Below are 13,889 nucleotides of genomic sequence, written 5' to 3'. Positions count from 1 at the left end.
GATGCATGACCTTGAACAAAATAGTCACTGAGTCGCTTTCCTCACCTATAAAAGGAAGAACTTGATTAGATAACCTCTAAGGTGTCTGCAGATGCTAGATTAGCTACATCCCTCCCCCGGCCCCCGACTGTGGATGAGCTGAGGCTCAGGGTTCCTGAAACCGCCCGAAGCTATGCACATCGTGGGTGCCCAGATGCCTGTGTTCGTGCAGTGGGAGGCTTGAGTGCACCCTCAGCTGTTGCCTCTTTGGTGTGCCTCCCGGCTCTGTGTGGAGACCACATCTCGCTTTATTTATTTATATCCTGGCTTGCTCCCGAAAGCACACAAGGGCGCCAAGACACACAGTTAAGTCCCCCCGACAGTGTCACACACGGTGCGAGAGAGAGAAATCCTCTGATGACATCTCCCTTAGAAAACCGCCTCCCGGAGATGCTAATGAACGAATGCCTTTTGCCGAACTCTCCGGGTCCCAGCTGGGCTTCTGGTCTCCTGCCCCAGCCGTCTAACCCCCCTCCCAGCGGTCACTCAGACGCCCTTCCCGGACTAGCCCAAACTGTCAACCCACCCGAGTCCCAGCTGGACCAGATCCCGCCCGCCCGCCCGCCTCCCTCTCTCGCCTCTCATTGGCTGCTGCGGCCGTCACTCCGCGCGCGGCCCCGCCTCCCCGCCTAGCGCGTTTTGTGTGTGTGTGTGTGTGTGTGTGTGTGTGTGTGTGTGTGTGTGTGTTTTGTGGACCCCTCGGTTTCCGCGGCAAGCCGCTGACGTTTGCCTGAGCCGTGCAGCCTGGGCCCCGCGACCTTTCACACTTCTCCCCTCCACCCCCCGCCTCCCCGCGGGAGCGCCCCGGCCGGCTCCGCGCCCCCGCCAGCCCCGCGCGCCCCCGCCGCCCCGCGCGCGCGCTCCCGCCCGCTCGCCCGCCCGCCCGCGGCCCCGCAGGCGGAGACTCCGGCGCGGAGGCCGGCCCCGCGCGGCGCGTGTGGGAGTCGCGGCCCCTCGCGGCCCCCGCCCGCCCGCTCGCCGCCCCCCACGCGCGGGAGACACGATGAGCGCGGGCGGGCGGCAGCGGCGCGGAGCAGCGCAGGCGGCACACGCGCCCAAGCAGCGGCGGCGGCGGCAGCAGCAGCAGCGGGAGCGAGCGCCGCCGCGTTAGCCGGGTCCGCCGCTCCGGCCGCCCGCCGCCGCTCCTCCTCCTCCCGCTCATTCACTCGCCCTCCTCCCGGCCGCCCGCGCCTCCTCCGCTCATTCACTCCCGCTCTGCCCGCCGCTTTCTTCTTCTCCTTCTTCACCCTCCGGCTCCCACACCCCCTCCATTCCCGCTCCTAGCCGACACTGCACTGCAGCTGCTCCGCGCCCTGCCCCCTCCCCAGTGAGCACATCAGCCACACTGCTCGCCGCCTCTGACTGCTATTGATCCGATTAAAGAAAAAAACCTTAGCAACCCCAAACGCAAAAAAAAAAAAAAAAAGAAAGAAAGAGAGAGAGAAAGAAAGAGAGAGAGAGAGAGAGAGGGAAAAAAAAAAAGCCAAAACAAAAGGGAGCCGCTTCTCCCGGTGCAGCGGCAGGAACTGCAAGCATGATGGCGGCAGCTCCCATCCAGCAGAACGGGACCCATACGGGGGTTCCCATAGATCTGGACCCGCCGGACTCGCGGAAAAGGCCGCTAGAAGCGCCCCCTGAAGCCGGCAGCACCAAGAGGACCAACACGGGCGGTGGGTATCGCTTCCGCCTCCCGCCCCGTCCCCGCCGCCCTCCCGCGCCGTGGCCGCCGCCGCCGGCCGTCCCGCGCCCCCTCCCCTGCACCTGCCCCGGCCCCGTCTCATCAAGATGGCGACCCGGGGTTCCGAGCCGACCCGCTCGCCCCAGCCGGTGCTGGCCCCGGCGACAGGGTCCGCTCCCGAGGCCGCCCCCCGCGAGAGGTGATGGCCGCCTGAAGATGCGCGCTGCATTTAACAGTCTGATCAAATAAATAAATAAATGGCACTTGGGTAGAGGCTTGCAGATGCTGGGGGCACCGGAGACTTTTGCCTCTGTCCATCCCCTTTCTCTGGGCCACAAGTAGTATGCAAAATCTTGATGAGTGCATGCCCTGAGCGCACTTACATGGTCGGTACAAATATCGCATTGATTTGTCTTCAAGGGTATGCATACGAGGGGGGTGTCTGGTACGGTGACTTGTTAGTTAACATCCTGCGCTTCCTCGGAAGATGAGTTATAACGGGACCGCTATCGCTTCTTCATTTGCACTGGAGTCATCTTAACAATGCATCCAATGCATCGAAGCAGAGGTGAATTTATCTCCAGCATATACATTAGAGATGGATGGGGGTCTTGTGAGTGGCACATCGCAAAAATTCGGAATGCTTGTTCACTGTAAAGAGCTGGATTTACCGAGAAGTTTCCTATTTAAGACGTGATCAGGTTGACGGAAACTAAAGTTTATGGAGTTGGCTTTATTTTCTGAAACATTTCATTTTTCTTTTTCATGGCTCATCGACCCCTCTCTCCTTTTTATGGTTCTTTTGGAGCGAGAGCATTATCTATTTGGATTTGGTCACTTTGGAGTGTATTTAGGATAAATAACTCCTAAGCTTTTTAGTATTGGCAAGATTCTTCTTAAGGTCTTTTAATTAATGAGCTTAGACGAGATCATAGTAGACTTAGAAGTGCTACGGAAATACATCAGGATTACTTAGATTCTCAGTCCACCACATTGAGCTCCCCCCACCCTCCCCCGCAGTTTCTCCAGGCTTAGAATAAACCCTACAGTTTGGGTGGACTATTTTGCAGGAAGACAGTTGTTTTGTATACTTAAAGTCGGATATAGTCAATGATTAATTGTAGTCTTTTATGCTTGCTATGACAGAAGAATTTAGCGGATCACTATTTACAGTGTTGGAATTTTTTTTTTTATCTTCAGTATGTTAAGTGAAGGTTTGTCATCTTATAAATCTCTGAAGTTTTGTTAAAGGGTCAGTTTCTTTCATTTTGCCATAGTAACCACAGAATTGGAAGACTTTCAGGTTTGGAGTAACAACTGGAATTTACTCATCAGTTTCTACAGTGCTGCAAATTGTTAGGACATATGAGTCCTAAAATCTGGGAAGGCTTTTTGTAAACGCTTGTTTTTCAGTGTGATTGGTGGTTTTCACCCCTTAAGCATTTTTAACTGCTGTTTTCTGCTCGAGTTACTGTTTTCTCTCTTGAGGGTGGATTGGGGATTCAAAGTTGAAAATGATCATGTTAATCAAATGTCTTTCTTTACATTTTTCAGAAGACGGCCAGTACTTTCTAAAGGTTCTCATACCTAGTTATGCTGCTGGATCTATAATTGGGAAGGGAGGACAGACAATTGTTCAATTGCAAAAAGAAACTGGAGCCACTATCAAGCTGTCTAAGTCCAAAGATTTTTATCCAGGTAGGTGAAATGGTGAAGAAATTGTTTGATGAATTCCCCAAGGAAAAACATTGAATATCTTCATGTGTTGTGTGTTGTCTTAAAGAAAAATTTAAATGGTGGAGATTTGAATGTTACTACATTAGCATACATTGTGGAAAAATTTTCAGATTATTTCCATTGTTGTTCATGTTTTTTTTTTTTTTTTCATTAATTGATACACTGTGTCTGTGACTTATACTAATTGCGATACAATTCTCTGGGTGTTTTGGAATGCTAATTGTTAGCACAAAAACTTAAAAATTGGAGATAGAAACCTGGACAGTTGGCATGAGGGAATGTGGTTCTTCTGAAGTTTACAGACATCATTGTAATGACAATTAGTTTAGAGTGAATTCAGAGGAGGGGGTAGGGAGGCTTCTTAAAGAATGGACCATTTACTTCTGAATCCATTATGCACCTCTTTCTGCTTCATTGCTTTGTTTGTTGGCCTTGGATGAAGTAAGGAGGACAAGTGCTGTCTCTTAGATATTTAAAATACTCCAGTAATGTAATTGGGATAAGAAATTTCCTATACTGCCATGCAAGAAGTAAAATAGTGTTTTAGAATTTGTGTTAAGAGCCGTATTTGATCGGAATACTTTACAGTGTGGTACAGTAACCTGCTAGATGATAGCAGGTTTCCTAGGTTGCTTGTGTGGATTTGCTTTTTGTCTTTTTGCTTTGTTTTGTTTTACTTTGGGGCTCCCTCCCTTTGTGTTGTACAGTTCTTCATGTACATCTTTTTCTTTTCTTTCTCCTTAGTTCTGTTACTCGACGTATATATTTTCTGTAGTGAAATCACAGTGGAGTAGTACAACCCCATATGAAATATTGTTAGCTGTTTTGCTTCACTTAGATAAAGCTCTCTGTAATTTCTGGAGGTTGTTTTACTTTTGGTGATTATAAATATATCAATTCAGTGCTGAGGTGAGCTATGCTGCTTAGCTTTTTTTTCCTGACGGAAAAGAAAGCAGTTTTGTTTCAGAGATCCTAATTCACCAAGTGCTCTTTGGTACAGCAGACACTGGCATGGATGGAGGCTCAACCTTGGAAGGCTTCTTTTTCACAGCTCATCATTTGTGGTGGAAACCGACCATTTACTGGAGAAGGTTTTGGAATGGTTGATGCTGTACTAGCTGAACACAGGACTTTTTGGCAAAATATTGTTTATTAAACTAACGTGTAACCTGTTAGATACTGCAGCCTTCTAAAGTTTGCCTCTCCCTGTCTCGGGAAACTTTCCTGATGCAGTTGGGAAGTTTACCATATTCATGTTGGTGCATTGAACAGGTATATTACAATAAAAAATCAGTGTGGGATTGTGAAAATACTTCGTTTAAATAAAAGCACTCAAAAGAGCTTGATTGCAGAATTAATAACATGATAGTTCAAGGAAGAGCTGCAGTGGCAAATTAAATACCCTGTCAATGGATGGAAATGAAAACGCTTTTTTGCATTATACATGAGGTACTGTCAGATATGTAGGGGTGTTACAGAAAATTGATGTTTAGCCAGGACATTCCAAATTCCAAATTAAATGCCTTTTCATTTGAATATAGTTTATTTTCAGTGTGTTGGAAAGGGTGCACTATGAAATAGGTCTTTTGTTTCTAGTCCACTTATTTTTACATTTTTTCCTTCTTACCTGAAAATTACTTATTTTATTTATAGTTTGAAGATGTTATATATAAATATATATAAATATGTATATATATTTATATATATATATTTCAAGGATATTTTGGGAGGGGGGAAATGTGAAGCTGCAGTGCTTTGAATAAAATCTTGTAAGTGTAGTGACGTAACCTGATCAACTATGAGTTAAAGCATCGGCTAGAAGATGGCATATTCTTGGCCTCTAACAGGTGGGAGTCAATATAGACTATGATACAGTTTTAAGGTTAAAACAAATCCCTGTAGTTTCTAAGAAGCTTTAAGAATTCTGAATAGTTTGTATTAAAATGTGATTTTAATTCAGTAATTAACTCTTTGGACAAACACATCTACAGTCTTCAGATAGACTTATTTTCCTATAGGCTTTCTGTTCGTAGTTGAGGAGAACTGGTAAAATTATCTATGGTCTTAGTATTTGTCAGGCTAAGAGCCTTTGAGCTTTTTTTCTACCCTTCTTATACACGACAGATACTTACTGTGCTCATCCCCAGATGAACTAAATTATAAACCGTGATTCATATTGTCGGGTTACAAAGAAAGTCCTATAGGCTTTTGCAGTGATTTAGCTGCCCATATTTGTGTCTCTCAGATAGATACAAGCATATGCACACAAACGTGTATTTATGATTGCCGTGTTCTGCCAGAATCGACGTTCCTGGGGTTTTATTTCAGTGAGACATCTTTCTGGTTTTTGTTTGGTTAGAGTATATTTGGGATAAAATTGCATCTCAGTTGTAGAAACTACTGGATTTACTCAAATTACCTGACATTTGCAATCAAATATAAGAGTATTGCTAAACATTTAGTAAAAATACTACTGTATTTTTCAAAACTTTTTCTAAGAGGTTTAACACAGATTGTAGTTACCCTTTAGAACATTTTAATATACCTCAAATCAAATGATGGACGCGTGTAAAAATTTGTAGCTAATACAATTTTTATAAATGTGTTTGTCTTTTTGGTCTGATTGTGTCTTTGCCATATCATAAAGCAACCCTACATTTCTGATTGATGATTTTTAAACTTCAGTCAAAATGAAGAAGACAAAATAAATTGTATGAATTTAAAGTTTATACAGCTAAATATTGTATGTATTTCAGTGTGTCATGTATGAAGTGACCAGGGGAATTGTACAGTGCATAGTTGAAAAGTGCATTTCAATCACTGGAATCAGAAGAAAATGATCTACAAGTAGATTTTACTTTGTGTTCTATATATTTCTTCTATATATTGATTTCCTAAGACTTAATCTTACAGGATGCAGACTTTTCATTGGTGACTTAGGAATGTAGCTTTTTTTCTGACTTGATTAAAGAAATCTAATTTGACTTTAAATTTATGTATCCTTTTATAAGTAGGTTACATAGAGCTGCTTGTGGTAAAAAGCAGCTTTCTTGCTGTAGGGGCTGAATTACTGTCTAAATTCTCAGAAGAGTGGCTAGTGTTATTTTTTAATTCTTTTGCCTGTCATCTGAAGACGTTTTATTTTCATTAATAGATTGATTTTATCTGTTAAAATTTAATACAAGGTTCAAGCTTGTTCTTAGAGAAACGTATTAAATACATTCATTATTGGTTGGGAATAATAAAGAATATATAAATATTTTCATGAGTGCCTTGAATATTAGAACACCTCATACTTCATCTGTTCCTGCTCTGTGACACTGGAGACATCCCATATGTCAATCAAACAGGACTCTTACTGTAATGTTGGAATCTATTCCTCTGTATTCTATATTGTTTTAGTATGTATGCTTATAAAACTGAATCATTTTAAATATGAAGTATTTCCTTTTATGTTGCTAAGTTAAAATTTGAACATGTTGCTTCTAGATTCATCAAATTATGACTTCAGTGATATCTAATTCAGATGATTTTTTTAAGAAAAATTTGAAGTCTTTTGCCCATTTATTTTTTTAATAGTGAAAAGGCAGACTGGAAGTTAAAGTTATCTCGGCGGAGGAGCTGCACTGCACCATTTCTCTTTTGACACGGATAACATTTAGTTGTTTATTTAACTTTTAGGGTTGACAATATGTAAGATACACACACGCACGCACACACATACACACACACACAGAAAATAAATTTTAAAGTAGACATGTGTTTATACTATTGAAGGTAAAGTGTTATGGTGAAATTGGTAATAAATACCTTGTGGATATTATTTTCCTCACAGCTTCTCAGAGTTGTAAGCTATACGTTTTTCTTTGATCTCAGTTGTCTTAGAAATTTATTGATACACATTATAAGGCAAGATCAGTACATTGATAGGGTGGTAACACGTACAGAAAATAAATTATTTTGACCTCGAACTTGTTGGTTGGTGTAATATGGTAGTGACCACTCTCTGCAGCTCTGATTTCCCTGGCACCAGCGAGTTGCTGTGCATGAAGCATATTTCTGTATGATCTTAAAGTTGTGATGTTTATGTTTGGTATAGTACCTACTGTGTGGGTGACTTTATAGTTCACTTTTCCAAACCCTTAGGTGAAGGAAACATACTCTTCACACAGACAATAGTATTGCTTGAAATTTTGCTTTATTCTCATTTTTAATACTTTATTTTCGTATTTTAACAGTAGGAATTTTTTACACATGAAAGAGTGTTATTGGTATGCCATAATATTTATGAACATATACAAATACTTTTGACACTAATCTCATGAATGCAAATACTTTGTGGTAGGGGGTTTCTAGAAAGATGAATTAGCATAACGTGCCTTAGGTGTTTCCTTATTTGTTCACTTTTATTTCATTTTGACATTGGATCTTCTACCACTGAATTAAAAAATTGTTAAAAGTCATTAGCTTATTGTATTGATGTTTTCATGAGATTTTTATGGCACAGTGTCACTTTGAAATGTGTTGTTTGAAGCCTTCTGTGTTTTAGAAAAATAGCTCACTAGAAATATGTGATATTGTAAGGCATAATCTAACATTACCTCTCAGACACCATGCCACATGATTTCAGGAATAGTAAATTGGTGAAGTAGCTGAATGTGTATTTTGAGGATACTTTATATTAATATACTAAGAAGAAAAAATGATCCATGGCATAGAAATGCTAAGTAATTTGTGGTACTGCTAGAAACCCCTGACAGTAAACCACCAGCCAACAACTTGTATATCATTATAATTACTTATTTTGCTGTAGTCAATAAGATGATTGTTTTTAATTTAGTTTGTGTGAGTGCCATTTATCGAACATGTTATACCACCTGTTATCTAAACTTCAGCACTTAATAAGCATCTTTTATAAAACTATGGGGTTCGGTTGTAGTTGCTTTTAGTTTAATAAAGCTTTACAGCGCAAACCTCAGGAGCAAGTGCGGTTTTCAATCTGAAGCTGGAGGGAAGGTGGTTGGAGATTTGTGCTTGATTGCCATCTCATTTCCATCTTTGGATACAGCTCTAGCATAAAGTTAAACAACATCTGCAGAGATCTGACTGACAAACATCTCTCTGGGACTCATCACTGCAGCGTGCAGCAGGTGCATTCAGCTTTGCAGTCTTTTTCAGACAGAGGTTGGTTGGTTCTAACGTTTATCAGTAGACCAGAGGGAGCAAGTGACTGGAGAGAAGTGGTTGGTTGTCACTTGTTGTCACTTGTCCAGGGCTGGAGTACTGCAGGAAATGGGAATGGACTGGTGGGAGCCGAAGCAGTGCATGCCTCACATTGCATTGCAGCTGCTGTGTAGCTTAATTAACCTGACCCTCAGAGACTGAAGTGTCATGGTAGAGATCGCAACATTCAAGAAATGAAGCAATGCTTTTCAATATTTTTTTTTTTTTTATGATTGGGTCATTGGAATTCCCATTTTCTCCATCTTTAAAGATACAGCATGCTCACACTTTTAATATGAAAATATTTGTAGGTGAAATGATTTTCCAGTGATCTAATGGAATTCAAATAAGGAAAAGATCCGAGCTTTCTTTAGTGTCCAGACAAAAATAAAATGCATTGAACGTCCAATTCTGCAAATGCGTTTTTAAACCATGAGTGAGTGGAAATACCTTATACTTTAAAAAAAAATTAATCATTTGTCAATTATTATCTTAGGTTAATATTTGATTATTTGTTTATAAGTTAACACATGTAAACTTCAGTCATGTCTTTTATGGGCTTTCACACATATTAGTAAATGTAAGTATCTTATTACAGTCCTGTGTATTAATAGAATGGAAAATAGTTCCTAACATTCACAGTGAATCTGAGAAGGTGCTACTACATTTGAAAGTAGTGGAAATACAAATACAGGAAAAAAATCTTAAAGAGCATAGGGAGCAGTTGGTCCCCAGACTTTCTGTTGGTTTGCTAATATGAATTTTTTGAAGACACAGGAACTGTCACTTGTTGATGCTAAGGTTTTGAATTGACACTGATCATATTTACCATTCATTTTTCCATGAAGATTCTCTTTTCAATTTTGATTCCATGAACTCTTAGTATTTGACCGTATAAAAATGACAGTTGACTATTTCACATACATACATTATGATTTTAAAAGATTTGATGAACACAGAGAAAGAGTAAACATTTTGAGACTGCAAAGCAAAAAGAATACTATCTTTTTTGCTGATAACTTTTTAGATAATTTCAATATTTGAGAATTGTAAATCATGATATGGACATCATTCCATGACAGATCTTGACCGTGCACAAGCACCGTGCGCATTTTATCACTGATCTGCTGCTGCTTCCTGCAGGGCCTGTCAGCATCACTGACAGACCCCGGAGAGAAATGAAAGCATCCCGAGTCTTTTAAGAGCAAGATGATTCAGGTACTATTTCTTCGTATGGAAAATACATTTTTGGCAATTCTTGAGCTAGTTTTATTTGGTAAATACTTAAAATTACTGTTATTTTTTTTCTTGGTTGCGGACCTACTTTATGTTTTACTGTTTACCTGTATTTTTTAGTAAATTTTACTGAAAACTCGGCAATTTTTATATTTTAGAGGATATTGTTTTTCTTGTGAAATTGTGCACATACTTTCTCTGAAGTTTGGAGAAATAAATCCTCTTTCCATTTTGCAGATTTTTGAGTCTCATTTTACTTTGGAGGCCCCATAATGCAATTCATAGGAAGGACTTTCACTCAATCTCAAGAACTGAGATTTCAAACCCTGTGTTCCTTTTAGTTGTGATAAATTCAGTGTGATCTTAAGGAAAGTGGTCTTCATCCAAATGAATACTTCACTGCTCTAGGATTAGATTGGGGTTGACTGCATTTTAAGGTCTGTTCTTTTTGGGTAGGAATGGAAGGGAAGAAAGGTGTAGCTGTTTCTGTAGCACAGAACAATATAGTGGACCTGTTTTTATTTTTTCTATACTTGTTAGCAAATATTTCAGAACTATAGTTTTTCAGTTTTGCGTCAATTTCATGGTTTAAATGCCTGTTTATTTCAAAAGTTGTTGCAGATAAATGAACATTTATTTGGAGAGTTTGTCGCATGGCTTGTTTTATATTGTGTATTTTAAATAAGACTTTTTCCCCCCTAATATTGACAATCATGAAAATACCTTTAAAAGTAATTAAAAAACAAAAACCAACTGTCTTGGTTTCATTGAGTGTAGTCTTTCTGGAATCTTCTCTTGCTAATTGTTGAGTGTATCAAATGCTTCCTGTGAGTGCTGGTGCAGACAGCTATTTGGTCCTGTTGGGATTACTGCACAGTATCCTTTCTTCCTGAAAGGAATCTAGCCCCAAGTTGCTGCACTCTAAAAAACTATGCTTTGTTATTGCCTCCAATTGGATTTAATTGTTTGTATTTTGTTGTGTCTTTACCAGAAATGTAATAAGTCTAAAGCTCTCTATGTAAAGGGTTTGGGGCGACAGTGGAGTCGTGGAACTATGTGAAAGTGGGGAGCTTAGGCCCGCTGCCGTCCTCCAGAGCTTAGAGTTAGAGCTGAGAAAGGCAGGGAGTAGTGAATGCTGTGTGCAGGCCTGCAGTAATCATGCGCTCCCCTTGCCTTGGAGTAAGCTTTCCGACTTCCTATTGAATTCTAGTCAGAACTTCACTATTTTACATTACTCTTTTTTCCTTCCTTTTTGGATATGACTGAAAGAATATGTCCTTTTTCTTTCCCTACATGCAATTTTTTCAAAAACTAAGATTAAAAACTCAGTGTGGTTGTCGTGTGAGTAGTATTTTTGTAGTTAATTTATTCCTGAGAAGGTCCAGTGGCCACACCTTCTGCCCTTGCACACATTCAGTAGAAGGTACATTATACATTATAAATGACCATCTAGACCAATTGTTTTCTGTTTGCCTACAGTAGGACTCTTTGACTATGGCAGTGTGTTAAGGGTAGTTAGACTTCTATAGTGAGAAGGTACTTCTTTCATTTATGAGCTTGTTTTTCCTTGCATCTAGTTTTTCTTAGCTCAGGGAAAACCTTTTCCCCATTAAAAATACTGTTGACCTTGTTTAAAACAAAAACAAAAACATAATGTTGACTTTCTGTGTCAAGCTTTGCTTCCAAGGATTATGTGAGTTGTTCATGCTTTGCAACTTTTAGAAGAACAAAAACAAACAAAAAAACAAACTTTCCTAAGTGTGTCAAGTTTTACTCAGTAATCATAATGGTTTAAGAAGGATATATTATTAGAATTAGGAAAATGAATAGTATTAAGTATAAAATAACCAGTTAAAATTAACTCTATTAATTAGTACGTTTTAATTTGAAATATTATTCTAGACTTTTTTGAATTTCCACTTTTCTGTCAGTTAGCATTCTTATGCCACTTTCCTTGTGATATGTGCTTAAGAAGTATTTTTTAACATTGTTATTTAAATTCTTAATGTGATTTTGAAGATTCTCTTATACTGTTTTAAGTTTAAACAAAAGACCTTAGTGATTGCCTTCACTCGTCAGATGTGTATTTGGATTAAGGTGCATTGGGTGTGGGATTTTTGTCACCTCTCTTGCAGGCCATTGTGGTCGATATGCAGGCCAGTGTTTTAGTCACAGTTGATACTAGAAATGTAAATGAATATGGATGGGTGGATGGTTCCTGTATGAAGTACTTCTATACTATCAGTAGGGTTGATATAGAAGGTAATCTATTCTTAGTATTTTTTTGGCATTTCTAGCTTACTTTGGTGGAGTGCATGTGGTATGTGTGTTTATGTGTATGTACAATGTGTAAGCAATTCTGCATTTCTGGAAAAGTTAAATCCTGAGCTTAGGAATTCCAGGAAGGAGGAGAAATTTGGGTAGGCCAGGTATTGGTGAGAATTAAGCAAGATGAGTAGAGTGTGGGAGACCTATCTTACTTTCTCTTGAGCATGTAGTCTTGTGTGAAGACACTTAACACCCATCATTCTGAAGAGCCCTTCAAAGCCATGTCTGAAATGGAGACTGCCTTTAATATAATCTGACTTAAGCAACATAAACTAATTAGATTTACTGAACAAAGAGTTTGAAAGTATCTGTATGTGAGATTCTGCAGCTCTTTCACTTTATAGTTGAGTCTGCATGGCCCCCAGTGATTTTTCTTATTATACTTTGGAAATCAACATTATTAACTAAATGATGTAACAAAATAAAGTAACATAAAAATGTGAGTGTTAAATTTTGTATTTTTGGTGTAGTTTCATGTTCTTGTCTGTCTGAAGTGAGGAAGTTAATATTTGTAATTTTGTTGGAGGAATTTATAATATCACTATATGAAGCTGACCAAATTACTTTTATTGTTAATTAAGCAGAATGTATGCCAGCTATATCATAGAATATAACTTACTTGCTTGGGGCTTTCACTTAAGTGACTATTAAGATATTATAATACATTAATTTCTTTACAATTTAAAGTCTAGGAAAGGTGAATTTGCAATATCAAATTTACCAAGTCTTGCAATATCAAATATCAAAACCAAGTGTTTCAATACTTGGTTAACCTTTAAAGTTTAAAGAACATGCAATACTATTCATTAAGTCTATTTTTCCACAATAAACTAATTAAATGGCTAAGATTTAATATCTAGCCTGTTTTTAAACACGTTTTGTATATATTTAAAAAAAAAAACCAAGAAACCAAAAGCTACTATAGAATAGTGGGTCAAAACCCCATCATATGCCTTTACCTAGCTGGTCCCTTGCTCCTCTCAGCCTCAGCATACATATAGTCTAACAGTTTGATGGACACGTGTGTGCCCTCTTGGGCTGGAATTAAGTATACCATGGCTTGATGACCTCATTTTCAACAATGGGATATGAAACAAGGTTTTAAATGCATATCAGTAATGTATGACTACAGGAATGTTTGGCAACTGTCTAATGGGAGAATTCTGTGGAGAAGTTGAATTACCTCATTAGAGGAGTTTGGGAAGAGTCTTTAGATTTCAATGAGAAGCTCACAGGAGTTTGAGGGTTAAATTTTAACTTTCTTGATGGAAAACATTAGGAGGGTCATATGAAGCAAAGAAACTGAAAATACATAAACATGAAAATATGAAAAAAATCGTGGGATATCCAGAAATCTGGGCAGTTTTGCATTTCTTGGGTAAGAACTAGGTTTTGCCAGTGGGTAGCATATTTAGAGCTCAGAGGTTCTATGAAATTTCTTGTATTGGATGTTTCTGTGTGGTGCTGGTGGTCATGGGGAAGTACTATAGATATTTGTATGGGTAAGAAACAATGTAGTACATATGAAAAACAAATACAGGTAAAATTAAAAAAAATCTGCCTGTTGTATCTGTCCAATGACTGACAGTGGCAGTACCATTTAAAGTCTGTCTGTGGAAAAATAAATATATCTGTCTATAAAACCTGT

General features: G+C 39.3%; 1 protein-coding gene across 8 annotated transcripts in view; it reads left to right on the top strand.

The window, feature by feature from the left end:
• Nucleotides 1-1,210: 1,210 nt before the first annotated feature.
• The window catches only part of Nova1 (NOVA alternative splicing regulator 1), a 123,032-nt gene continuing 110,353 nt past the window's right edge, over nt 1,211-13,889 (top strand). For 2 of the 8 annotated variants that reach the window (XM_028882704.2, XM_028882703.2), the window contains exons 1-2: nt 1,211-1,709; nt 3,272-3,415. In XM_028882704.2, coding sequence (XP_028738537.1) covers nt 1,574-1,709; nt 3,272-3,415 — 280 coding nt within the window. In that variant the 5' untranslated portion in view covers nt 1,211-1,573. Of the gene's footprint in view, nt 1,710-1,811; nt 2,286-2,321; nt 2,932-3,271; nt 3,416-13,889 lie in introns of those variants that run through there. The other 6 variants (XM_028882710.1, XM_028882708.1, XM_028882707.2 and 3 more) reach the window with 5 other exon arrangements.

Source organism: Peromyscus leucopus, chromosome 14 (assembly GCF_004664715.2).
Source record: "Peromyscus leucopus breed LL Stock chromosome 14, UCI_PerLeu_2.1, whole genome shotgun sequence".
Classification (NCBI taxonomy): Eukaryota; Metazoa; Chordata; class Mammalia; order Rodentia; family Cricetidae; genus Peromyscus; species Peromyscus leucopus.
Note: the sequence above shows the minus strand (reverse complement) of the source record. Positions and strands in the feature narration are given on the sequence as shown.